The sequence below is a fragment of the Anser brachyrhynchus genome (assembly GCF_964034855.1).
Source record: "Anser brachyrhynchus genome assembly, chromosome: 3".
NCBI classification, from domain to species: Eukaryota; Metazoa; Chordata; class Aves; order Anseriformes; family Anatidae; genus Anser; species Anser brachyrhynchus.
In genome coordinates, this window is record NC_137696.1 from 45,154,978 (window position 1) to 45,182,020 (window position 27,043).

Below are 27,043 nucleotides of genomic sequence, written 5' to 3' on the forward strand. Positions count from 1 at the left end.
GAGTGAAAAAGTGAATTTGAGATTTCTTAAATTCAATGAAAATTTCTAATTTCTTCAACAGCATGAAAATTTATTTCCAAGTGAGACACCAAGAACCAAAAGAGGAATCTTTTATAATTTGCTATCCTAACTCCATAACCTGTATGCTAACCAGCCTTTCACTTCTATATCACTTTATTCATTTTCTCAAGTATTGGACCATTCCACGACTCAAAAATTACTTTCTAATAAGATGTGTTGCATTATCAGTTTGTAAGTATTAGAATACCATCTAAATAACTTGCTAACATTTTAATGAGTAATAAATGTCAGCAATTCAGCAAGATTCATTCATTACTTTGCATTCATCCATAAAATATTACACTTGAGGACCTGACATTCTGGCACACAAAACAGCAATACACTGAAATAATCAAGCCACTGTTTTAGTAAGGTAAAAAAAATATTATATCTAATCTATGCCCTGAATTCTAACATAATTAATTAAAATCATGACAATTGTTATTTGAAGATAGTTCTTTGGAAATCACAAGAGGAGGAACATATTGTTAAAAGACACCGACTAGAGCTAAGAAACACCTGTTTCTGTATGCATTTTTTTTTATTGGATTATAGGCAAGCCACATAATCATCTCACTGTGCTTCAAGTACCCACATAAAATGAAGGCAATAATAGTTCACTTCTTCACATGGCATCAATAAAGTTAACTTCAGTAGCAGTAACAAGTCACAGATGGTTTCATAAATGCAGCTAAACATAAGTTTGTGAAAGGTTAGTACTCAGTGGTTAAAGTGTGGTTAAAATGAATTAAACAACAAGGCATACAACACTGAGAACAAATGAATGTTCAACGGATGCTCCACCCCCCCACACACACCAACTGTGAAGAAAACTAGTGTCCAGTTTAAACGGAGAAAAAAAGAAAAAAAGGAAAACAGGATGTGCCCAGTCAGATGTTGAAATCACATCATTATGCATTCTCTTGTACATTCTTCGTGATACAAAAGGGTCCAATAGAAGTTCAGAGTCACAGCATGTACTTGTAATAGAGGAGGGACAGATGCCTTAATAGATATAAGGCAAGCACTTCTATATGCTATAGCATCCAGTCTCAACGGCCTGTAAATTGCAGTAGATATGTCACAGACAATGTCAAGACATGACAAAAGCCACAAATTGTAACATTGCTGCTTACTTTTATATATGTGCAGACTCAAAGGCAAAGCACTGCTTGCTGAAGCAAGGGAGAGCAAGCAATATTAATTTGTCATCCATGCAATTACTGTACAGCTCCAGCATTATTCAGAACAGAGCAACAGACAAATTCATTCTAGCCAGATCAAGGCCAGGCTTCTTAAGCAGTAGCTGCCAGAAGCTAATGTATTTAGGGAAGTAATGTAAAAAGGGGTTGAGAGGGCTGGAAAGTCAAGAAAAGCTTGAGCACTGTTCTCCCCAGTACAAGTCCAGGGAAACAATCAATATTTTGTATAGGACAAGCAGACCTCTTCAGAAGGTATTATCTGGTCTTGTCAGTTGGAAATTTCAGACTTTTATGGAAATTATTTAGCAATCAAGCCGCTAGTTCCTCCAGCCTGAGCTGTGCCTAATTTAACATTTTGAAAAACAAACTACATGTTACAAAAACTTCAACACTCCCCTCCATCTATGAATAACACAAGCACAGACTTTTGTATTCCATCTATACTCTAAAAAGTCATCATTGATTTGAGACTTTAATTCTCTGGACATAGTCTAGATACTTTAAAATGTTCATAATTCCTGCCAAAACTTCTTTAATTTATTCTTACTAACTCAAATAACGACCAATAGTATACACAAAATAATCACCTTAAAGCCTGAAGTAAATTCACTTTACTTAGTGGGCATATATGGGCTGAAAGATAAATTAAGATATACAGTTTTCAGTATTGTTCATCCTGGATGATCTTTTTATCCCAGCATTGGAAGAGCAAACATCTTCAAAAAACACAAAACGCAATGTCACAGTTTCAAGCATTCATAGAGGTATTAGGGTGAGTAAAGACATAAGCAGGTGTGATGAGAAGCTCACCCTATGATTTAGTTTAGTTTTAAACATCTTTTCCAAATTTTAACTGTTAAAGATAAAATTTGCTATCCTTTCTGCCTCCAACTGGTTGAGCTACCTTCAAAATATTCAGATCAAACAATATGGTTGCTTACAAGCATGAAGATAGCCAATGCTGTATGTTTTTCTGTTTGTTTGTTTTGTTTGCTCACTTTGTTTTGTTTGTTTGTTTGTTTTTGTTTGGAATGTAGTAAAAACAGCAAGAAACATTCTGTATTTTCTGATTTCTGTATTCATCTGATTTTCTGTAACAGACCATAGTGTTCTAATGACAGACAGACATTGGCAAAGGTAAGTGAAAGATGGAGCTGTAAAAAAAAAACATGAGAAATACCTATTCCAGCCTGAAAAACACAAGACAAAGAGGAGCAAACATTTGAGGGGGGTGAGGAGGAAAAAAAAAAAAGTGTGTGGAGGGGGGAAGGATCTGGACACTCCGCTCAAGAACCTACAATATAATTTGTTATCCCAAGTTGTAACATTTCTCTATCATCAAGTATCATAAATCCAGTGGCAAAAACTCCTGTCGACCTCTGAAACAGTACTTCACATAGAATTAGTAAGCAAATGATGAGTGTATCATCATTCTTACAAATTCCTAACATCAGCTGAAATCAGAGCAATCTGAAGTTTGAAGTTCCAGTCCTGCTTTTGACCCACGTGCCGACTCATTGGACTTCTCACTACCTTGCACATTACAGAACTGTGGTGTACAGAGGGTGTATTTTAGCTTACAATTATATAAAGAAAATAAATTAAAAAATGAAATTAAATAGAAGTCCATTAAGATTACCCTATTACCCTATAACGTTCAGAAAATCTATCAATCCAAAGTTCGGAAATGTCACTTTTGGTCACCCTTGAAACCTAAGCTGAAATACCCTGTGAATACGCATCATGTTACAATCTTCAACTACACAGAGGTGTGGTAGACCTACTAGGTTTAATTCCTAGACCAGAATTAGAGCCAAAGGAACCACCTTCTACCATAACAGCAATAGTGACAGCAGTCAATGTTCAGCTAGCTCTTTGTTCCTTTCTCTGGGAACAAAGCAGAGGGCATCTTCTTGTCTCAATGACATTTACTGCTTCTATTTCCTCTATCAGAAAAAGTAGTGGGACAGACAGAAGCACCCCACTGGTACATCAAGGACCATGTACCATATACTGATTATCATTTCTCAGCCCAAGACGATTTTGTTCTTCAAGAACAAAAGATGATGGACCTACTTTGACTATGGAAAAGTTTTGTAACAGTATTATGTAGAGAACTCCTGCTTCAATTTCCTCACTTTGCTATTGAGTAGTAAGGAGATAGAAAGATGGTTTGCAAAGTAAGTACACAAAAAAAAAAAAATCTTGTCGTTAGGTCAGACAGATTTCACCTTCACCACTTGTGTATTTTCAGTGAGGTATGTAATTTAAATTTCATTTTCTGTGCCTCTGGATTTGGAGGGATGGCAGTTTTCAGTATGCCTTACACACATGAAATATTGCTGGATATTCTGGAGAAAAAGGAAAAAAAAAAAAAGAACCCACATCTCTTAATTTGGGAATCAAAATTATAGGAGTATTTTTATCTAAATTTCTTTGTATCTCTTCCTGTCAGTGAATGGGAGATAATACCTTCTATTTGTCTTTTCACAGAAGTGTTTCCAAGAACACGTATTAATAGCTCTAATTATTCAGACCACTAATCATAAATGGAACAAAAGGACTCCTATAGCTTTGTTTCCCAAACATGATTTAAAAGGCTCACAATGAACAAGACTCAATGCCACACACTGTGGAACAAAGAGAAAACTGAGTATTATAAGTATCAATAATAAATGAATACTAAATAAGAGTAGGTCCTACAGAAAAACTAGTATGTGATTATATTTCACAATGCACACCTACAAAAGAGCCAATTAATAGCGCACAGAGTACATTCACCTGGGCACTGCCAACTCACTTCTTTTTACAAACTAAGTATTCAGTTGTGGAGTTTTTAACGGAGTTGATACATAACAAAATATCACTTGCATAACTTTGCAATACCACATTTCTCAGGAGTGACATTTTATGAGTTTAAACGATACATCAAATGCCTTCTGTTTTATTGGAAAGTAAGATAACAATCCTGCATAAGGACTTGGTCCAAACTCAAGCTTTTGCCAAAATGTGCATGTTTAAAGGAAAGCAGGCCCACACATTAAAAATGACGTGTAACGTAAAGATGTCATTATAGGCATATGTATGCAGCCTGAACAAAGCTTGTTTAATGCTGGGGACACATTAATGTCCTCAATCATTTAAGGTCAGTGTTAATACTATTTAGGCTTAATTATGGCACTGAGAAAACCTGATGACAGAAGAGCAAGGAATTGACAAAATGATCTCTTAGGAAGTAAAATTTCCTTTTGTAGACAACAACTTAACAGAAGTGAACTATGCTGGCAGCTATAGCAGTGGATTAATAACCCTAACATAATGAATCACAGCAGAACATAAATAACATATGCAATTCAAATTGGTAAGCAAAAATATCAGGTGATGAAATACTTCTACCTGAATAGAAATTTGATCAGGACCCAACTTACATTTACAGAATATACTATGAGATTCTCATAGAATATTCTGTGATATTTTCAGTGGCGGCAAGTGGATAAACTCTTCATATTATATTACATCTAAAAGCCAGCAACCTTTCCACGGCACACTGTATCTTAATATAACGTTAGAGTCATTATTGGTCATTACTGGCAAATAAGAGGTGTGTTGGTTATAGAAGCCTTAGATTCAGTTTGCAGTTCTGCAGAAAAACATGCGAAAAACTAGGAACTTTTAAAAAACTGACCACAATGCCACAGTTCCTTAACACAAGAATAACACATTGACATATATTTGGATTACTCATTTTTGAACAGCATACAATATACTTCAGCAACACACTAACATAAAAAAGCAGTCAATCCTTTAGCTGAAGTAAGAAACACATTATTTATCAGAATAAATATTATTGCCCAAAAGAATCCGATTATTTGAATGTTTTCAGTGAATTGTTATTCTTAACTACAGGCAAGGACCTGAAAATACAAAAAATCCTTGGGTTTTGTAGGGTAACTATTTTATTCAGACATATTTGTTTAATTTCTATCCTAAATTTCTACACAGTGGATAGTCTCTTATACTAAAACAGGTACAAGTTTCTTTTCATCTGATTGTTATTTTTAGCTAAGAGAATCCAAGTAATCCACAATATGTCTTACCTAGTAATTCATACAAAGAATTCAGAATAGATTTCCATGCTTCTCCAGCTTCCCTCCCAGCTACATCTGCAAAATGAGCTGCACTGCTGTATACATTCAAGCGATCAATACATTCAAGAACAAGGTTGATCATACCCTAAAAACAGAAAGGCTCAGATTATCGGAGGAAAATCAAGCAAAGAAAGAAACAAACAAAAAAAACCACCACCATGGCACAAATACATAAGATTTTCAGAAATCTAGGAAAATAAAGAACCAGCCAATAAAGTCAGGGTATGTAAAACATAAAAATATATTTGTGGAGTCAGACAAGTGGAATCAAACAAGCAATCCCTATGGAAAAGTTTTTTTAAAAAAACAGCACTGATACTGAATTTACCATATTGGGGGGTCAAAATAAGAAATAAACAGTGTTCCGGGCATTCTACTCCAGGAGACATTTAGGCATCTGACTAATTACAGCCAACCATCAGTACCAGAGAAATAACAGAGAATATTAGACAAAATACTTAAAGCATACTTATTAAACTGTAACATTCTCCTGTATCAAGAAATGAAGCTATAAAGAGAAGAAATTAATTCACATAAAAGGAGTAAATTATAGTCCGAATTCAGGGCATATGCTCATATTAGTATCTAACTTTTTTTTTTTTTTTTTAAGGGGCCTTAAATGTATTTCCTGAAATATACAGGAAAATCAACAGATCTTAAGACATTATAAATATAGCAAAGAGTTTGACTCCTATAGAACGAAAACCACTGGAAGCATAATCTGTATTAGATATCAACACCACAAACACCGTGAGAGAATACCTGCAGACAAAATGGTGCAAAAAAAAAGAGTAAAACAGTTAACTACCTCTTCCTGGAAGAGGTTCTGGCGATTCTTCAGTGCTCGGAGCCTGTTTTGTTTGTCTTCATGCTCTAAATGTTCATCAGGGGGATGAAAGTAGCCAATCAAGTCTTGAAGGCTCAGACTGACCGACTCAATAGGTAGATCTACTGTGGAAGACTTCACTTTCTTGCTGAGAGCATCAAGGCCCCTGGAATAAGATGCAAAGTCTCCTGGGTACTAGGAAAGCATTTATTTTACCTTTTTAACTCTTTGTTGGATTAAAAGCAAGCTTTGTTTAGATTTCAAAGCTCATTTTCTGACAACTACATAACTATTTAACAATGATTTATGTCTGCCCAATTCTCCCCTTAATGATCCACCCTTCACTTCCCACACAGCCCTAGCAAACAACCACAGCATCATCGCCAGTCTTTCCCATGACTGGAAGTATCACAAATGTTGTTTCCAGAAAACAAGCTCTCTTATTCTACCTGTGCATTCAGCAATTTCAGAGGCAGAACGAAAGATGAAGGTAAAGACAAGATATTGTAAACCTCTCAAGCAGGTCCCTAACCTGCCCTTAAGCCATCTTCAGTGCTGGAAGATCCAGTTCTCCCAGACAGTCTGTCCCAGTACTTCACTAGCCTTTTTGTTTCCTTGATACAGAACACAAGCTTGGCCTTGCCCATTGTCTCCTAGAAAGAGAAAGCAGGCTATTCTCCATGTTGCACCTACCCTTTGCAAAACTGAATCCCAAACAAACCCTGCAATCTAATTTCCCCTCACTGCTGTGCTCTCCAGACCCCTGTTGGTTTTTTTCTCCTCAATTTAAACCTCATATGTTTTTGAACTGTAGCCATTGCAGATGAAACCTCACCAGCACTGTGCAGTAAATGGAAGGCAAGAGCTTTTCCTTGGGGTCCCTGGGGAAGGCAGCGGCTGAGCAGGGGGGCTGCCCCAAGACAGCAGGATGCCCACCAGAACCTTCCGGAAGGAGAAGGAGGGGCTGCACGTGACACAAAAATGGGGTTACTGGGGGCCTGTAGATCCACCAGCCATCCTTAGGGGAAAGGGAAAGAAAACGCACTCCTGAAGATGTCAAATAAACTCCACAGAACTTGGCATGAGGCGGCCTGGCCCTCAAGCACTGGGCAAAGAGCAGCCCTGAAAAAAACAGCCTACCCTGGCAGCACACAGTGTGGAGAGCAGGATGTGGGGGCTTACTTGACACTCCAGATTTCAGTTTGGATGCATTCTCAATTCTGCCATTGTACAAGGTTTCTCTTGCTAGCTTATGCTCAAGAGATACCTAGCTACAGAGCAATGAGAGCCTTTCTGTATTCACCAGTGCTTTAAGCTGACCTAAAGACTGCTGAGCTTCATCTGGCACACTTAGACATGCACTCCCCCAGCCCCACTGGGTTATCTCCCCCATTTCTTGTGTTGAAGGCACTGAAGGATCCTGGCAACCTGACCCACACCTGGGGTGGTTTTAGGGGGAGGTTGTTTGTTTTGATGTTTTCTTTTGTTGTTGCTTTGTTTTTTAAACAGGCATGTTGCCCCCATATTTTCATCTCAAATTTTGAACTAGGGCTGAAAGACTTCTAAATTTAGGAAATATTATAAATTTAGTAGGAGTATTTACTGACTAATAATAAAAATCTTTTAGAGTAAGTAGAGTAAGTAATACAATGTTTCAAAAGAGATAGCTGTAGAAGTTATCTTTAAAACTACTTTTTTTTTTTTTATGTCCATGTTATCAGAAGTTGTCAGCAATTTTTCTACTGACTTGACACGAAAGAACTGGACTATACACTTATGGAATAAATTCAACCCTTTCCAATTCAGCTTTTTCCTCTTGTAGTAACATTCTGCCAAAACTAAATTGTTAAACACTAACTTGAATTCGCTATGCATTTTGTATAAATTTTTACTGTAATTTAGCAGTACCTTGATTTGTGAAACCTTATCATTAAATTGCCTTTCTCTGTCTTTATCTTTTATGGCATCCTTAGAAGATCCTAAGGAAACGTTTTATTTACAAAGCTACCTAGTTCTTGGATTTCTAGTAGGCAACTCTTCTAACATGTTTTTTTCTGTTATTTAAGTATCTGGGTAAATTCTTTTCAACAAATTGACATGTCTGTATCTTCAGATGTACGCTGATGTGGGACATGGTTTCTTTAGGTCACCATGTCCCACGTGGTCTTGTCTTTGAAAAATGAGTTCCTATGAAATGCTTATTATTCAATATAGTCTTATCACATATCATTTTTTTCCTAATGCCAACAACAGTGATGAGCGTTGCATTTTTTCAATTACTCAAGTCACAAAACATTTGAGAATTAGCATTTTATCAGTATTACTTAGGAGAAGTTTGGAGCAGGAAAATAAATGCAAATTTCATAGATCTTGCAGTATTCTTAGGAGGCTAAAACACAATAAAATAAAACATTCCACATGTTACCAAATATTAAAGAAACTAGTAGCATTAAAAGGAAATGAATAAGGAAAGTGTAAGAGGAGGGTAGAAACAAGGTATAACAATACATGTAAGAAAACTGGCTTGAGACTTTGAACTTCAGTGTATTTGCCTTGTATTGGTTTGCAGCTGCAAAGTTGCAAAGTTGCACAGTTATCTCATTCTTCCAGACAAAGTTATCAGTTTTTTTAAGCTACAGTGCTTAGGTTTTTGTTGTTTTTTGTTTGTTTGTTTGTTTTGGTTTGTCTGTTTTTTGTTTTTTATAAAGCTATACTTAAAAAAGAAAGAGCTAAATGATGCACCTCATGGCCTACAGAAAATTTTGGTCAGTATAATCTCCCCTTTGTGATTTGTTTCCATTTTCAGTATGTTTAAACATTTAAATCAAATTTAAACAATAAAGTAATATTAGATCATAGAAAAAGAAATTGGACAATACTTCTTAAGATACTTCTTTGCTGGTATTCAGTAAAGAATTGAGAAGTACTCATCTGTTTTGCTATGTTTTTCTGAAGATGTAACAGTGCTCAGTTGTATTAATAGTCACTTTAAATACACCCAAAGAGAAAAATAAGAAAAGGAATAAAAATATCATTTTAAAGGCGCACCTTATAAACCTGTTGAAAAGGAAGACTGTACTACGGATGACACGTGCTGTGCGGGATTCTTCATGCTGAGATCTGGACAATGTTAAACCGTCATCCATGTGACCTTCATGGTGCATTATTGCCTGCAAAACAAAAATAAGCCATCACTGCAAAATTAATCTTGATTCACAAATAAGAAGTATGAAAACTCACATAGTAAGTCAGGGAAGGAAATGAAGAAGTCATATAAAAAAAGTCAGAGATTTAATTGAAAACAGATAATCTGTATTTTACTTCCTTGTGTTCAAAGACACACTTGTACAGAGCCAGCAGATCCAGAGCCATAATAATCCCAAAGCCACAGCTTCTGTTAACAACATACTTTATAAATATGTGTGTGCCTGTGTTTATATATATATTTATACATATGCAAGTATTTACGTATACATAAATACATTCATAACATATACATAAATACATTCATATATATACATATATATAAAAATCAAAAGACTAAAGGGGTTGGTTTGTGGGGTTGTTTTGTTCACTTTAAAAGCTCTTCCTTTACACAGAAGCAGATCCCTCAAGGTCAGACAAGATATTAAAAAAAAAATAATAAAATAAAATAAAATAAAGAGGCATTCTTTACTAGCCCAACAATTCTACCAGCTTCTTTTCTGACTATGCCTCAAGTCAGAAACTAGAATTATTTTAAACAATAACTATATAAATTAATATTATAAATTATATGTATATAGAACAATGTATCCTAAATGTATATTATTTTTATATAAAATATCTAAAGAATACATAAATGTAGGTGTGTGTAGATAGATTATACACACAAATTATATATATATATATATATATAAAGTTATAAGGCATAAACTTCTAAGTATACCAGATGTTACTCCAGCTTTATGCTTCTGGCATGTAGAACAGTCATGGAAAATACTACAGGGTGGATAAACACTACATTATCTCTGGTAAGAATTGTAACGTGTCTCCTTATTTTATTTTATTTTCATAAAAGAATGCAAAAACATATTTTTCCTTGCTGAGAAATTTTCCTGAAAGTTGAACATTTACAATAAACACTAGGACTAACGTAGCTTCTGGAAGATGTATATACGTATGGGAGAATCTTTATCCTGCCTTATTATCCTAAAATAATACTAATCTGCTTGATCACGGTTGGTATTTGGGACTTGAAACCAACATTGAGCATTCTAGCACAGAAGGTAATATACTCAGAACATAAGAAGTAAAGACTTTAAATTTAATGTCCCCTCATTCCAAACTGCAGCACACTGAAGAAAGAAATATTAACATATATTGCAGGCTATTACTTGTATTTTAGTTTTCCATCAATTGTATCCAGATTTATCCATGTTTGTGGGTTAATATCTATTGGCAAGTAGATATGTAGATGTTCAGCTTTCAGTTTGGGAAATAAGTATATCACACGAATTTGACTTTCAGTATGCAACTGAAAAGCCTTTACACTGAAACAACGAAATGCTAAAAATATTTTAAAACTAGAAATTAGCTGTTTCCTGTAGTTCTCTTCATTTTCCCTCTCTGCCTTCTCAGACTGTGATTGAATGAAATGCATTCCTATTTACAGTCTTACCTTGCGCTGCACAGAACCCATTCTTACAGACTTTGCATCAGCAGACTGGTACGTGAGCCATAGGCCCGTGTCTACATGTTGTATGAAGCATATTGAATCTCCATATTTAATTTCAGGTGCCCCCATTCCATCCACCTCTTTTCTTGTCCCTATGTCCAACTTTTCCTGAATGAGGAAAAAAAAAATATTTGAGAACAATTACTGACATTAATATTTGCATCAAATATTGAATACTTGGCAGTTTTCAAGTATAGGATCTATAAGAGTATGTAAGAGTTTTCTTCAGTGAAACAATTAAAAATTGGTGGAAGTGTAACATCTAGTTACACATTTAGGGAAAAGACAGGGATACAGATCCCATTTGCGTAAAAATGTGGCTCATTATATTAGGAGAGTGTATTCATTTCACCTGCCTGGGAAAGAACTTGTATCGTAATTGACAGTCCATGTCATTACTGAGATATTACTGAGCTTACAAAACAACAACAAATACATTGAATTCTCTAGCTGAATCAAGCACTAAACTCCAGCAGGTTTTTCTCCTCCTTTTCTCTTCTTTTCTTTTCTCTTTTTCCTTCATACTGGGAAAGATGAACACCTCATAGCAATTTATCTCCAGCTGTCACAGAAAGACTGTCTTTAGCCTGCCACTGTGTATTAGCCTATTACAGCCTAACAATAGGTTCAGTATTTCCCGAGAAAAGAAAACCATTTCACATTGGTCTGTTGACATGCTGTAAAAGAAGAATGTCATGCCCATGCATCAATCCAACTGATGTCCTATAGAGACGGCAGGTATTTCAGAAGTATCTAGCTCTTACAAGAACCAACTGCTTTCCCACACACATCAGTTTACAAGACAAATATCCTATGCATCCAGGTTCATGACAGATCTCTTTAATCTCTCCCAAAGCACATGGCTCAACTTGATATAAATCTTGTCTGCCTGGTCTAGTTGTAAAAACCACAGGTAAGTATGGACAAAAAATGCATTGCAAAGGATCTATAGCATCTTCTTAACATTAAGAAGGGCATTAATGTAGCTATTCCCAAAACTTCTCAGGGGGTTTTGACCTTCACTGCAGGCTGGGTCTACCCATTCCTGAGGCTGTAACACCAGCTCCAGTTTTGTCAAAAATCTTCTCCACTGAGTGTAACCAAAAACCTTGGTTAGCTCTGATTCACGTGATCGAGTCACTGATGTAAAAACTACTCACAATTCTTATGGGAGAAAGGGAATACATCATAATTGTTGCAGTTGAAACCGAGACCACAGGAATAGTGCAGTTGCTGTTTCATTCACCCTTTCACAGCTTCAACAGAGCAGAGAGGCTTACTGGTGCAATAACTGCAGTATTCTGCTTCTATAATTGCTCACCCATGCCCAGACAAGAAGCTGCTTAATTTTAATTTTTAAAAAGAGTATTTACACCATACACATGTACCATGAAAATCTGGGGAGACAGCTTCACCATAAAATATGACAGAGACTGGGTTTTTGAAAGGAAAACATAACAAACTCTAATTTATTAAAGGAATTAATATTAATATAAATTAATATATATATGTTTATATATTATTATATATAAATTAATTTATTTATATATTATATAATTAATATATATAAAGTAAAATGAAATAGTTTTCATAATAAATAGTTCATGCTACAATTAAGAATGCATTTTGAAGAACTTAAAAGAAAAACAAGATAAATTAATATTCAGGTGGAACTGTTATTATAATTTTTCATAACTAAGCTCCCAGAGATATGTTCATGAATTCAGATTATTAAACTGTTCTAGGATATATATGTTAATTTCACTATCTTGTAAACATCTCACCTCCATAAATGCTTAGTCTTATTAAAATCCTGTTCATTGATAGATGGTAATAATTGATTTATTAGTAAATCTGATACCAATTACCAAGTTACTATGTGCTTCTATTTAATTATTAATTCATTATTTTGTTCACATTTTCTCCAAATGTTGTATTAAATTGTTTCAAGAGCAAGCACAAGTAACCTTAACAAGTAACAAGTAAAAGCAGCTGGAAACTGAAAAGCTACTTATAGTAGGACATTGCACACAAATAATGATGTAGGAAAAAAAAATAAATTAGGTCCTGCTATCACATGAAAAAGGGACAGCCTGATTTCAGGTGCAGTGTTTTGAATCATCTTCATAACTAGAAGGTAACGTGAGCCTGTGTGAAAGTGCTGTGTTTCTACACCTTAAGATTATTATTTTTTCTAATGTCTTCTCACAACCAACTTCTTAAGATGTGATGATGTGAATTCACAAATTATCTCATATAACACTGTCAACATTATTAGGGATTCTTAATTTTTAAAGAATATTCTGTACTTCCTTATATCTACTAAGTATAACAGAAATTGAAGGGGTTTGATATTGCAACATTGATTCCACGTTAAATTTATTCATGTTAAAATTATTTAGAAAAGAAATTGCAGTGCCAACAATTTGCCAAACAAAATCCCTGTCCTTGCTTATATAAGTACACCGACAACTCTGCATATAAAGTTTAGAGCCATGAGTGAGCCCCTTCAGTAACATTCAGTTGAGCTCTTTCCTGCAAGATAAAGAGTACAGCCAGGAAAGGATATGGTAAAAGAGGTATTAAATGTAGGTGAGAAAATGGAAAGCTAGCGGATCGTGTAGGGACAGCAGGCATCAGAGCAATCTTTTGGGAGCCTAAAGACCTTCAGCTATTGTGGGGAGTGAACAGAAACCAGAAGTGCTTATATATTAGAAGATTTGAGTGGAGTACTGGGTTCATGCCAATAAACAGCAGGTATTTGAGAAAGTACATATAATGAATCCATCTAGCTATCTACTTTTAAAAAGTTCATCAGTGAAAATCAGGATCAAAAAAAAAAAAAAAAAGACTGAAATAACAATGTTATCGTTTAATAATTGAATATTGGTATGGACCTCACATGGTGCATGTTTCCAGCCCACTACACTCTTACTATAACCTGTCATTACAAAAGCACCTGCAATGTCTTTCCATAGGATATTTCTAAATAAAAGCTTCCGTTTTATTTGCAGTCTAGTCCCATTCTCAGACCATCAACTTTTTATACACAAATAAAGATCAAAAGCCTTCTTTTCTTACAGTAAAATATAAACAGGAGCAATTGTTATTAGCAACAGTCTGCAAACTGCCTCAGTGATGCAAAGCAATAAGAATACACTGGAAATGAACGGATTTATTGAACAATGTGCCAGATTTTCTCCAGAAGGACATGTTTGTTATAAATATCATTTTTATTTCATGCATACAAGAATACAGGCCAATCCCCCCACATTTTTGTGGGCGAAATGGGCAAAATCATTTTACATGATTTTATCTTAATGTCAAACAAAATTATTCTATTAAGCCTAGCCTTAAATGTGTTATTTGGCTCTAATATTTCTCTATAATTCCTTTCAATTTTCAGAAAAGGACTCAAGAGATTAAGGCTTGTCCTTTCAATTTTATCTTTTGTCATCTGACCCAACCTATACCTTCTGTGGCACACTTTCAGGACTGACTGACATTCTAGAAGATCTCACTGACTGGAAAGAGCAAATTCATGACCACTTTTTTTAGCTGATATTAATATATTTCCTTTTTTTTTTTTTTTTTTTTTTTTTACAAGGAAACAGGTGATGACAAAAATACAAGCCATAGATTTTTTCAAAAATTTATTTATCTCATTCAGCTGAAAAGATGATGGAGACGAAAAGTGGATTGTATATATAAACATTTTTCAATTAGGTAAAGTGTCTTATTTCAGTGCAAAAGTGATAATAAACTAATAATTTTTTTTAATCAAAGAAAACCATCAGTATTTAGCAAATAAAGAAATAAATCTACAGAACATAATCACTGCAAACTTGAATCTGCAAAACAACTATATGTTTGGGGCAATAAATTGGAGAAATCTGTGGGTATCACATGCTCTGTAAAGACAGGCAGAATTAAAAAAAAAATACTCCAAATTTCAACTGCATGAATGCCTAATTTAATTCTCATATAATGATAATTATTAGAGTAACAATGAGGGCATAAAACACAATTCACAGAAAAAAAAAAGAGAATAAACTTATCTCTTCAAAATATCCTTGTCTTCTGAGTGCTCTTTGTCTTGTGATATCTTTAAGCTTTCATATTTCTTTATTTTGCTGAATTTAAAGAATTTTAACTTGTAAGAAGTTCCCGATCTACTTACTTTTTAACTTCTACATCAGAATGTTGTGTTTTGGGGAGGAAAAAAAAAAAAGAGAGAGAGATGTGTATGTGTGTGTTCACATATGTTACTTTGAGTACCTGAGAAAAGTATTCTGCTCTGGATATGACATTACTAAAAACTTGAGCTTTCTGGTTCTCTCCCACTTAATTTTTAAATGCAGCACTGGCAAACTACTGTGTTTAGTATGATGTGTAAGTCTCCTGCAAATAATACAGTTAAAAATAACAATAAATGTTGACAATTTACATTTCTTCTGAATCTTCAGATTTAGAGGGGATACATTGTCAGTATTTTCTCTGCAAACGTGAAAGCTGCTTTTCAATTGGCAATTGAAATTATCATCTTCTAGTTATTCTCCTATCTTTTTTTAGTTATTAATTATACTCAGTTCTTTTTTTAATCAGTGAAAAGAGATTGGAATTATTACCAGTTATGATTATGCTGCATTGATTCCATACCTTGGAAGAACGAAAACAGAATGCCGTAGATTTTACATCTGCTTTCTCTTTGTCTGTAAGAAGAAGACTCTTGTCATCCAGGAGACTTAAATATTTTCCTGTTGTTATATGTCTTAATCTGAATGGCTGTCCCCATCTTATGTGGCTGCCACTCCACCTAAAAAGTTCAGAAGAAATGTTTTGTTTTTTAAAACAAGATACAGAATTTAACTCTTGAGAAGGATATTCTAAAGCATATTATATTACTAAATAGTCAGTAAAAGTGTAAAATTACACGTCGGATTATCAGCAAGAAAATGACTACTTTGTAGCCACCTCTCATAAAACCACTCTAAAAACTATAAATGATCTTAACCTCTTCCTTTGCACAGGCTGCCTTAGTTCAGACTGAATTCCTCCTGGGAGAAGATACAGACAGCCTGAAGAAGACCTGCTGTACTCCAGGAGCTTAGATCACCCAGTTCTCTCTCCAGCATTTCATTTACCAGCAGACAATTAGTTCACACTCCCAGAGCACACTCCCAGCAGTCAGCACACTTTATTTATTGATTGTGCAAGTAACCTATCTAATCTGCAAAAAATAAGTTTTTTAAATGATCAAACAAAGACTGGCCCAGATTCTCTATTTCCTATAGGCAGAACTGAAGGAAGAAAGGTAAAGATTTTCTATCTAAGCTCCCTGAGAACTGAAGCTGAAATACAGACTGTGTTTTTTTAACTTGTTGCCTCGAACTGAGCCCCCCAAAACTCTGATCTTCTGATTAACTGTTGAAGAGAAATCCATGTATAGATTGCTATGGCTTGCATTTCACTAGGCCTTTCCAGAAGGGTTCTCAGAGTTTCTTTAGGTTGGGAAATTGCTACAATTAGGATGTTTTTCTAGTGACGTATCTTCAGAAGTTCACATTTCAGATGTACGTAAACACTGCTTATATAGGTACTTATATGGGTTTAATTCATTTTCATTTTCCCTCACACATATATTAAACCGCTTACTTATTTAATGCAAATATCCATTTGTTTAAGCATCTCTCTTAACTGTTGGTCATACTGTATGCCAAGTATGCAAAATTGATTTGGCAGACATCTTGAAAGTGGCACAATTTTTCAAATGCAGGAGCCATACCTGGCTTCTGTTTTGTAACAAGATTTATTACATTTCAATATTAAAATTCTAAACCTTTTATTTATCATTTTAAAACAGGCCAAAAGAATGAAGGTTTTTTCCCCTTTACTATCTTGTTTTATAAATGAAATATTCTCTTGAGTTGAGGAGGGAAGACAGGAAATGCAGAACCTTTGCATCTTAGAAATGTGTTTCTTTTTTCCCCCACCTTCTGCACAGCAAAGTTAGTACACTCTATAAAAGTACATCTACATATCAGTGTTCTAGCACAATTTCTTCTGCCTTTCAAGTAAGTAAAATGTCAAGTCATGAACCTCAGCTACTGCATTGTTGTGTCTGGAAAAAAAAAACATCAGTTCTCCTCCTTTCATATCACGGGCCATGTTGAGGAGCTACCTTTTCTCTAGTCTGACTCAATTTGGACCCAATAGCTGTGGACCCTAAAAAAAAGAAAATAATAAATGTACTGCAATTGAGCCATGCTCCTAGTTCATGTCTGTACAACAGGAAAAAGAACAATTTGTGTGCACTTAGAACAAAAGCTTTCTGAGCAGCAAGTATCTGGTCAAACCATTTCTGACTAATTATATTCCTTTTCTGCAACATGAGGATACACATTCCTGTCACTTTACAGGAAAACAAGCCCTGCTACATGATAGTATCTGGTGTTCCATGGTAGGCCATCAAGGAGGCAAGCATGAATACACATGCAGACTGCCTTGGCAATTTTTGCAATGGTTCTTGACTATAAGGGAGAGAGTTCAGAAACAATGATTCCTGCAAAATCATATCAAATTAACAGAATCAATATTATATTTGCCTGTCATTTCAGGAAGGACTCGTACTGATGGAAGGCTTCAGGTAGGGATATACGAATAGTCATGTGCCTGCAGTTTGGCAGTGAATGTATACAGCCATTTGAATACTATACAAGAAAATATGTAGGTGATGGACTTGGAGTGAGTGTTATTTTTGGGACTTGTTTTATATATATAAATTTTCTGGGAAGAAAGTTATGTTCTGGAAAGAAAGATTACTACTACCATTGCTTAGTCATTATTCCTGTTCCTCTCACAATTTCTCTCAGTCACGTGTTAAAATATTTATACACTTCAGAAGTTTTTATACAGTGCCTGTCAAACTGAAACCCATGACAGTCTTAATAGAAACCTGCAATTTCTCAAATTCTCACATTCTTCTGGCACCACTGTTTACTAGAGAAGTACTTGCTACAAGGAAAATAAAAAGCCAGAAATCTTTCTACAATTTCACTCCTGCCACTTAAGGACTCTCAGGGCCAATTTTAGTTCAAAGCAAAAATGTCACTGCCCTAGCAATGACGTTTAACAGCATGCCATTAAATAAAATGCACACAAAATAGCATCCTTAGAGCATAACCTTCTCCTAAGCTGCCCTGATTTAGTCTCTAAAAGCAATCATTAGTCATTAGAAATTTCACAAACACATACTAAAATAAAATTTCAGTAAAAGTTTACAGTGCATTTTTCATTATTACCATTATAAATAAATGTTTAGAAAGCACTACTCCTTGCTATCATTCCAGCATTCTTGCAAAGTAGCTTTTGTTGTTTGTTTGGTTGTTTTGTTTGGTTGTTTGTTTTTGTAAATTTTTGCCTTGCAGACATTCAAATAGCTTAAACAAGTTAGAGGTGGCACATGTATATTATATGATTAGAACTGGTTTTCTTTAGAATGTCATATACTTTTATAAAAACAGAAAATCGTGAGATCACTGATAGCTATAGCAACTTAAAATAAAATTTAAAAAGCAGCATGTGTAGTGGAAAAGCTGCAATATAAACACACGCTTTCTATGGTAAGTTAATTTTTTGTGAAAGTGATATACCACTTTTTGAGGAAGATTTAGTATTATCAATCCAGTTTTACAGCTATCAATAGGATTTTATAGGAACACACTTACTGTACTAAAAGCACCCCGTTGAACTGACTTCTTTTCTGAGGGAGGTTTTACTTACGCAACTCTTAGAGTCTCTAATCGCCAAAGAGAACGTGCATGAATTGACACAGCACCACCTTCGTAATGGACAGTTCTGAAAACCAAGCAAAGGCACATACTAAATGTTCAGCTTTTTTGTATAAAATCATTGTATTTGCTTTACAATTTAACTACATCTCTCATCTTAAGGCATCCAAGACAATTACTGCAATTGTCACATTCTCAAGTTTATCATATACAAAATCAGGTCTTATCAATTAAGCCTTCAGACGTAGTTCCTCAAACAGTTTTTATTTCAGTTGTCTTCAGTATCCACTATTGTGATACCCATAAAAATGAGGTTTGTATGGTGTTCTCTTACGCATCTTTCTTACAGTTGTTTTTTTTTAAGGATAATGATTGCAGGAAAAGACAAACAAACAAAAAGATAATTACAATATTTATAGCTTCTAAAAGAAAAAAAATTATCAAACAATAAGGATTTGCGATCACTGTATACAGTTTACATGAAAGGCAGCATTTTCTAAGAACTTACACTGTCAAAATAATTATACAATTTATTACACTGAATTATGAAGAATCACCTGTTTGGTGTTATATTTGATTATCTTATCATAGCACCCAAGGTTTCACAAGCACAGTCTTCACACATCTCACAAGTTAACAGCTTCCTATTTCCAAATTTTGATATATAACTACCCCTCTAGTTCTTTGCATATATCCATAAATCTGAGTGTCTTTTTAAAAAACGGTGAACCTAAAAAAAAAAAGTTATTTTTTCCATTATTCTAAGCATAGATATACAATACATATTAGATCCATTCAGATCCACAAAATGGATCACCAAAAGCACTGCATTGGGTAACTTGGCTTCTCTTTAGAGCAAGCACTGAGGAGTCTGGTGGATATTAAGCGCTGGTGCTCCAAATTTAGGCAGCCATTCTTTGTACTGCTGCCTGCCTGCACCTTTATTGCTACCCTAAACCACTGCCAGAATTTTAAAACCCAGGCCTTTAGTTTGGGAAAATGAAAAAATGATTCACATATGCAAAGGAATGCTGTCACTATGCTTATCAGATCAAGCATGCAAGGAAACACTTGCAAGTGTATGGCCCAGTTCTACAAATCCTGGAAGAGTTTAAGGATCGAGTAAACGTTGTGATCTTCAACCAGGATAGGACACTGCCAAAAACAGACAGAGGCTTAACTTTAGAGAATATCAATGCTGAGATTTGGGGCATTTCTCATTGTTTGTTAGAAAGATTTTTTTTAATAGTCAGGCACCTACTTAGGAGCATAATAGGATTTAGCTTCCAAAGCCCTCCTGTGGATGTAATCCAGAGGCATTGATTGCTTAGTACAGAGAAAAAAAACACTGAAAGACATCATTCAAAACCAAAATAGTAAGTTAGAGTATACTCCTCTGTATAGCCAAAATACAAAATAAATATTCCTCACTACAGAATCATTCACACTGAGTATTCATGAGTCATGCATAAATATAACCATTAGCATGTTCCATGTATGAAGAAAGAGTTCTAGGTGCATATATAAATATGTTCAAAATCTTCCCCTGGATTTCATAGACAGTATTTTCTCCACTTATCTTAGTCATTTGCTGCAGTGGTTATCTGCTAATAGCAGCTGACAAATATTAGTAAGCCTCTCATATTTCTCTCACAGAAGGGAACAAAACTCAAAGTCAATCTTATCTTTTATTGAAATTGACCTTCACTAGTACAGTAAAATGCAAATGATAATCTGGTATTCAGCTGCTTCACTATTCAGACACTCTCTTCTCTGCTGACATTTGTTTAAATTTTTGTTTTACAACTAACAGACTGGGTTGGTTTTGTAAAATCAAAATAATAACTAGATCAGATATCACCCAGTTGTTTATGATTACATCCTGGCTTATGTCTATATGAACCTCACTGACAAAAATGCGTTCAGAATTCTTGCACTCATGTACTACAGGATTTTACAATTTTATTTGGCAGTTTTCCAGTCACTAAATATACAAGAAATCAGGTGGAAGCAAAGGCTTAAATTAATCAGAGTATTTCATTTTTAAGTTGATACCTTGTTACTTTTCAGGGATTAAAGTTTTTCTCACATTGGAAACAGAAGCTGTCACCACTTTCTCCAAGTACTTTTTTGAAGTGAGCTTTGGATTATACATAGCAGTGGGATCACTGTAATTTAAAACATCTAAAAAACCTCCCGTTGTGAACTTAAAAGAATGGTTTCTTATGGATGAAGTAGCTTTCTTTTATGTGACTGTCCATTCGTTATTTTCTCTGTTCTTTCAAAGGGTAGTTATCCGTCTTGGAATGGTCATGTAAAAAAAAAAAAAAAAAAAAGGGGAGGGGGGGGCGGAGACACATAAGGGAAGAAATCCTAAATACAAACTTGCAATTTGTTTACCAAAGAGAAGGAAAATAAATAAATAAATAAAAATAAGACACAAGCAACCAAAAAAAATCAGATCCTGGGATTGTCTCCTATATCCATATGAATAAAGGGGTACAGTAGCAATATGGCATGCTACAGCAATCTAGAGAAGGACCAAAAAAACTGTAGGGCTATGGATCAAGGAATCTACAAGGAAGTAAAAGCAAAAGCCCAAAGATTGGGATCAAGGATGGAGCTCCAAGACTTCTTATAAGCAAGACAAAAAATACATCCTGAAAAACAAAACAAAACAAACAAAAAAAAAACGCTCCCTATCACAAAGCACTAAAATCTAGCAATCTAGCCTTTAGCTGGATATTGTTTCCTTTATGGAAAATGTGAAAATGTGGAAGTTAGGTTTGAGTGAAAGATCTCATCTTCTAGTCACCTTGCCATGTTGCCCAACAGCAGCTGAGTAAACTCATAACCTAGAAACCTTCATACCTTTTTATTTTGTCTAAGAAATCTAAGGTACATTTCTTACTCCTTTCATTGAAATGAACATAGTAAACTGCTCTGAGAATGTTCAAATCAACTTCCTTAGCAATGGTTCTGTATAAAAACGTTATTTGATAGGATGCACCTAATTTCTGTTTATATACTCTAGACAACAGCTCTGGGCTGAAAAGGAAGTATGATTTATAACATTTTAATCCTTTCTGAAACTGGCAGTATTAAGCCATAGATACTGATATTACTAGTCAAATGAGACATTGCTTCTAATGACATGTGAATAACCAAAAAAAAAAATCTCTTTGACAATCAGATTAATCAGAGATTCACAATGATATGTTGGAGAAAATAAAATGTCAGGTTGCAAAGTGCACAGAAGATGCACGCACATGTCTTGCCAAACAGTAGAGAAGGCCTGTAAATTACAAAAGCTTAGTATGAAATTATAAATAATGTAAATGCATGAGGAAAGGAAAAATAAAAGCAGAAAAACAGAGGACAACAAGAGCTACAATGAGTCAATCTTCCCCTAGAAGGCTCAAGATAATTTGTACCTTCTTAGCCACACCCATAACACTAATACTTAATATTTTTTTCCTCTTCTTTCCAAAATACTTTATTTCCTCAATCTACATTTATGGACTAAGGATAATAACCACTTTTTTTTTTTTTTTTTGTGAAAATACCTAAAAGAAATTGAGAATCTTTGAGCATGTTCGGTTCATATTTACTATAAACTTTAACCTAGCCAAATTGTTGGTGTAATGAAGTCATATTCTGTCTGACCTATGACTGTACATTAAACTTAAAGCACCAATTCCTTCCTCGATATGTCGTTAATCCATTTAATCCCCCTTAACGTCAAGAGTCACAGGAGCAGGACCTCGCCAAGTGCCTCGTAGGGCCATGATCAGAGCTGCAATTACTGCACCATGGACAGCGCACACTGAGCAGGACAAGCACACCAGGACCAACTCCTTGAGATACCAGCCAACTCAATCGGGGAAGAACTGTTCATTCCATTGAGATTACAAATACACAAGCAAAGGCTCAAAACAATAATTTGCAAAGGGTACCAAAAGAAAAAGCATCACCATTTCTGCAGGAAAAAAAAGCCAATGAAAGCAAAGACTATCCAGCAGACTGAAGTCACTTGAAACAATTATATACAATCTCCCCCACCCCCCAGAAAAAGAAGCATTAAAAACGGTTAAGAAATTTCTCATGTTCAAAACAGGAGGAGAAGAGTGGAAAAGACTATATAGTAGTTTGGTTTCAAGAAACAAAAAATTACAACAAGGAAATCCTTGGGGTCTGCCTCAATCCCCAGACGCGATTCACACACCACTTTTATCAGACCAAATGATGGGAGCCAGGCCACAAATAATGAGGAAAGAAAAGAAGTCAAGATAAATGCAGGCTCCCAGCTAATGTGCTGTCATAGAATTATCCCCTGGCTTTGAAGATAAACAGTATCAAAGTAATGGGCAGGAACACCAAGCTGATTATACCATGTTTTCACTTGCATATCTACAACTATATCGGTTTTTTAATCTACCTAGAAATGTTTCTGAAATCTGAATTGAAGAGCTACAGAAACAACACTGCAAAGTTTAGGTCTAGCTTGCTATAGAAGACTAATGCGTTTTAAATAATAAAAACACAATTTAAAAATTCTACACACAAGGCTTTAAGCACTGTCCTTAAACAAGCAACATACCTAATTAGAATTAGAACATGCAGCAAACCATATTTAATTCAGTGAAATTGTACATACTTAACCTTATGCTTGTTCTCTTTTTGTACTTCATCAGGGTCAGAATTAATGAAAACTGCCAGGGTCATGCCCAGACTCCCTGTAGTGTTTTAAAAACAATACCACTATTTATTTTCTAGTGTAATATCAAATAAACAAAATATTATCACATCAATATCTCCATCTGCACTGCATCCAACCAGAATGTTTTCTAATAATGAAGCTAACTAACTAAGCCTAGCAAGTTCAGGTGAATCTACTTAAAACTGCTTCCCAAAGGAAAAAATACATTTCTGAGTGGACAGAAGATCCTGCAGCATAGTGGTGAACACACCACTATAATTATTAAAACCTGTATTAAGATTTCTGATCCTACCTACATCTTTTTGAGGGGAAAAAATAGTTCAGACAATCAATAAATTATTATTTTACTGTTTGTCTTGAGTTGTTACTTGCAAGAAACTGTTTAAATCAGTCCTCTGACTCTCCCATTCCACAAATACTTGAAGTTTAAAACTATTTATAGTTCAGAGATGTAATCTTTGAATCACAGGTTACTGGCATTACATCAAAAGCTAAATATCACTGCATAAAATATAGTGTTATCAGAGAGAACTGCAGATTTTTCAGCAATTTTGATAAAATTCAGTAGTAGAGCAACATCAGAATGCTTCTTCCAGGTACCAGCTTCACTGGTGCACACTGAAGTGCACCAAAACACGACAGACTTGGCAATTAGCCCAGACACTTTGCCTCTGTGCCTACCCCCATTGTATGCTGCAATCTGCTGTTGCCATTGCAGAAGGCACACACTAGAGACAACACAATACAGCTGCCTGTAAGAGGGAGAAGGCAAGAAAGAGCCACTGCCCCAGCAGCAACCCCTCCTTCCAGAACTGAGGTAGCAAAGTGAGAGGACAGTATAGGGTGGACTGTACATCCAAGAAACAATGCAACAACTATCCAGTACAGGCCAAAGGAGACTTCTGGATGTCAGTTATCTGAGGGAGGGAACAAAATCATCCTCCTAAGCCCATTCAAGCACTAGAATTGGATGCCCAGGGAAACGGTGGAGTCCCCATCCCTGGATGTATTCAGGAAACATGCTGACATAGCACTAAGGGATATGGTATAGTTATGGGACTCAGTAGGCCATGTTGATGGTTGGACTTGCAGATCTTGGGGGTCTTTTCCTAACCTAGATGATTCTGTGATTCTAACCACCCTATTATCTTGGGCAAATACTTTCTTTGCCTATGTCAGAAGCTAGCCGTGAACATTACTCTTTTTCCACTGCTAATTCTGCAGTCGCATCTCACCACTCAATTACCAGGTCCCTCTTCCAAAAGCACAGTGATTTTACCCTACCTGCCAGTGATCATGGTAGCACAATGTAAGGGCTACCTGGGGGGACACACCAGCTCATCAGTTAAGTGAGGAAACAAAGTACACCTTCAAAACAAATTGTGAGAAACGGGAGAGAACTTTATATATTTTTTTATAGGATTATATCTTCCACTGTACTAGGCCTCTTCCTGTGCAGATTTGGATGACCTTGCCTTGGAGGAAGGTTTGTTATGTCCTGTAATCATTAATACATTATTTGCATTGTCACTGTATTGCAGGTCCCAGCTGTGCTAGACGCTGTTCCGTAAGAGTATAAACAGCTTGAGACTGTGTGTTTCATTTTGGACTTCTGGTAATCTCTGGAACACTTTTATACTCAAATTTATGTAACTGTATCAATGCTCTAAGAATAGAGAAAAACAGCAGTTAATTTTAGAAACTGCCTAGGAAGATCCTTCACATCAAAACAATTTATTCATTCCAGGATTAGATACCAGGTTACATGATAGAATAAAACCGCTATTTTAGGGCCATCTGATCTCTTACTTGTTTGAAAAGGCATGAGAGAAGGCCTTTGCAGAAAAATAAAAATGAGATATGGGAATTAGTGAGTCATAACAGACATGGAACTTCTCAGTGTTCCTTCACACTGGCATTCTGCAGAGCTGAGCTGCTCTTTGGGTATACACTGGAACAAAACAAGCCAAGCACTGACACAGAAATCTATCACCAGATTATTTTGAAAGGCAATGAAAGGATGACATGGAATTATTGCACTCCAAATATATCATACTTTAGCATGCCTTTTGTGCAAAAGTTGTGGAACTTAAAATGAAAGATAAATGATTTATCTTACAATTTCCTACCTGTTTAAATTACCCATATTCTTAACATCATTCTACCAGCAGTTAAATACTACCCATCAAAATAAGGTATGCATCCACCCTGAAAATTCAGAGAAGGTGTAACAATATATGCTTTTAGATGTTATTTTGAATGGGCAAGATTCATAACTAATAGATATAGAAAGAGAATTTTAAAGCAATAATTAAATTTAGTAATAAGTTAGGGAGGAGAAAATGTGGGACACAGAATGCTCCATAAAATTAAAAGTAGTCATAGATTTTAGGTTTATAAGTAAAAGACATTTATAATGGTCAAAAAAAAAAAAAAACTTCAAAAAGGAGAATATGGACAAAAGAAATAAAACTTATTTTCAGTCTGTGAAATAAAGCTCCTGAAGAACTCCAGAATATCAAATCTGGTGTTTATGAGATACTGAGAGGCAATGCTTCTTGGCAATGCTCTCAGTAAAAATAAAGATATGATATATCTTTTGGTCCTATTTGTTGTGTACTAACTCTGCTTCCTTTAGGGCATTATGGAGCTAGGGGAAAAGGCAGACAGTGTAGAGAGAAGAATGGTCTGTTTTAAGGCACTGATCTGCAGTCTACGAAATAGGACCACAAAGATGCAACATCTGATTGCACAAGAAGAAAAAGTGAATTTTTTCCTACCTACCAACTCACCACTCTTTTATTGTGCTTTTTGTATGTTACTCTTCTTGTAAAGAGAGATTTTTTTGTGTTCTTAAATTTTTATTATTCTTTTAATTAAGAATAAAATTTTTAATTTTTGCCTAATCATTCTACAGATCTGCAATTACACTGCAATTACAAACTCCAAAGGGGATTTTTGCAGGATTTGAACTGAAATATGAACAAACACTATACAATCCTATTTATTTATCTTATTCCCAGTGTCACTTCTGGGGTGAGGATAGAAATAGTAGCAAAAAATTCCAAGCTATAATGGATTTATTACATAGTAATTAAAACAGGAACCTTCAGAGTTTTGAAATAGCTTCTATTTTTAAAAAGTAGTTTTGTCTAAAACTGGAAAAAATAGCCTGGAAGCTGTCAAAAAAAATATGTGAAACCACTGAAGTTTTATCATTAATATTTAAAAATTCATAGAAGAATTTTACGATTTTTTATGTCAGTTTCCAATCTGACTTTTATCTTTATAACGCATAACATGAAAAATACTTAATACATTTCTATTTGTGAACTGAGAAAGTTCATTGGAAATGAATGAATAGTTCTTAAAATAAACAGAACTTTCTTTATCACGGAAGTGCAGCTAGTTAATATGCTGGATTAAACAAACAAAATCATAGAATGGTTTGAGTTGGAAGTGAAATTAGATATCATCTAGTTCCAACCCCCCTGCCAAATCAACATTATTATATAGCAGCCCTCAAGCTGAAGGTAGGGATAAATCATATGACAATATCCTACTGGAGTTTAGAGTATAT

At 35.0% G+C, this 27,043-nt stretch overlaps 1 protein-coding gene across 4 annotated transcripts in view; it reads right to left on the reverse strand.

Moving 5' to 3' along the window:
* RYR2 (ryanodine receptor 2) overlaps window positions 1–27,043 on the reverse strand; it is a 423,080-nt gene that overhangs the window by 209,924 nt on the left and 186,113 nt on the right. For all 4 annotated transcript variants that reach the window (XM_080588287.1, XM_080588286.1, XM_080588285.1 and 1 more), the window contains 6 exons: window positions 18,736–18,810; window positions 15,613–15,769; window positions 10,897–11,061; window positions 9,285–9,406; window positions 6,219–6,402; window positions 5,360–5,495 (listed from right to left, as the gene is read on the reverse strand). In XM_080588287.1, coding sequence (XP_080444413.1) covers window positions 5,360–5,495; window positions 6,219–6,402; window positions 9,285–9,406; window positions 10,897–11,061; window positions 15,613–15,769; window positions 18,736–18,810 — 839 coding nt within the window. The remainder of the gene's footprint in view (window positions 1–5,359; window positions 5,496–6,218; window positions 6,403–9,284; window positions 9,407–10,896; window positions 11,062–15,612; window positions 15,770–18,735; window positions 18,811–27,043) is intronic.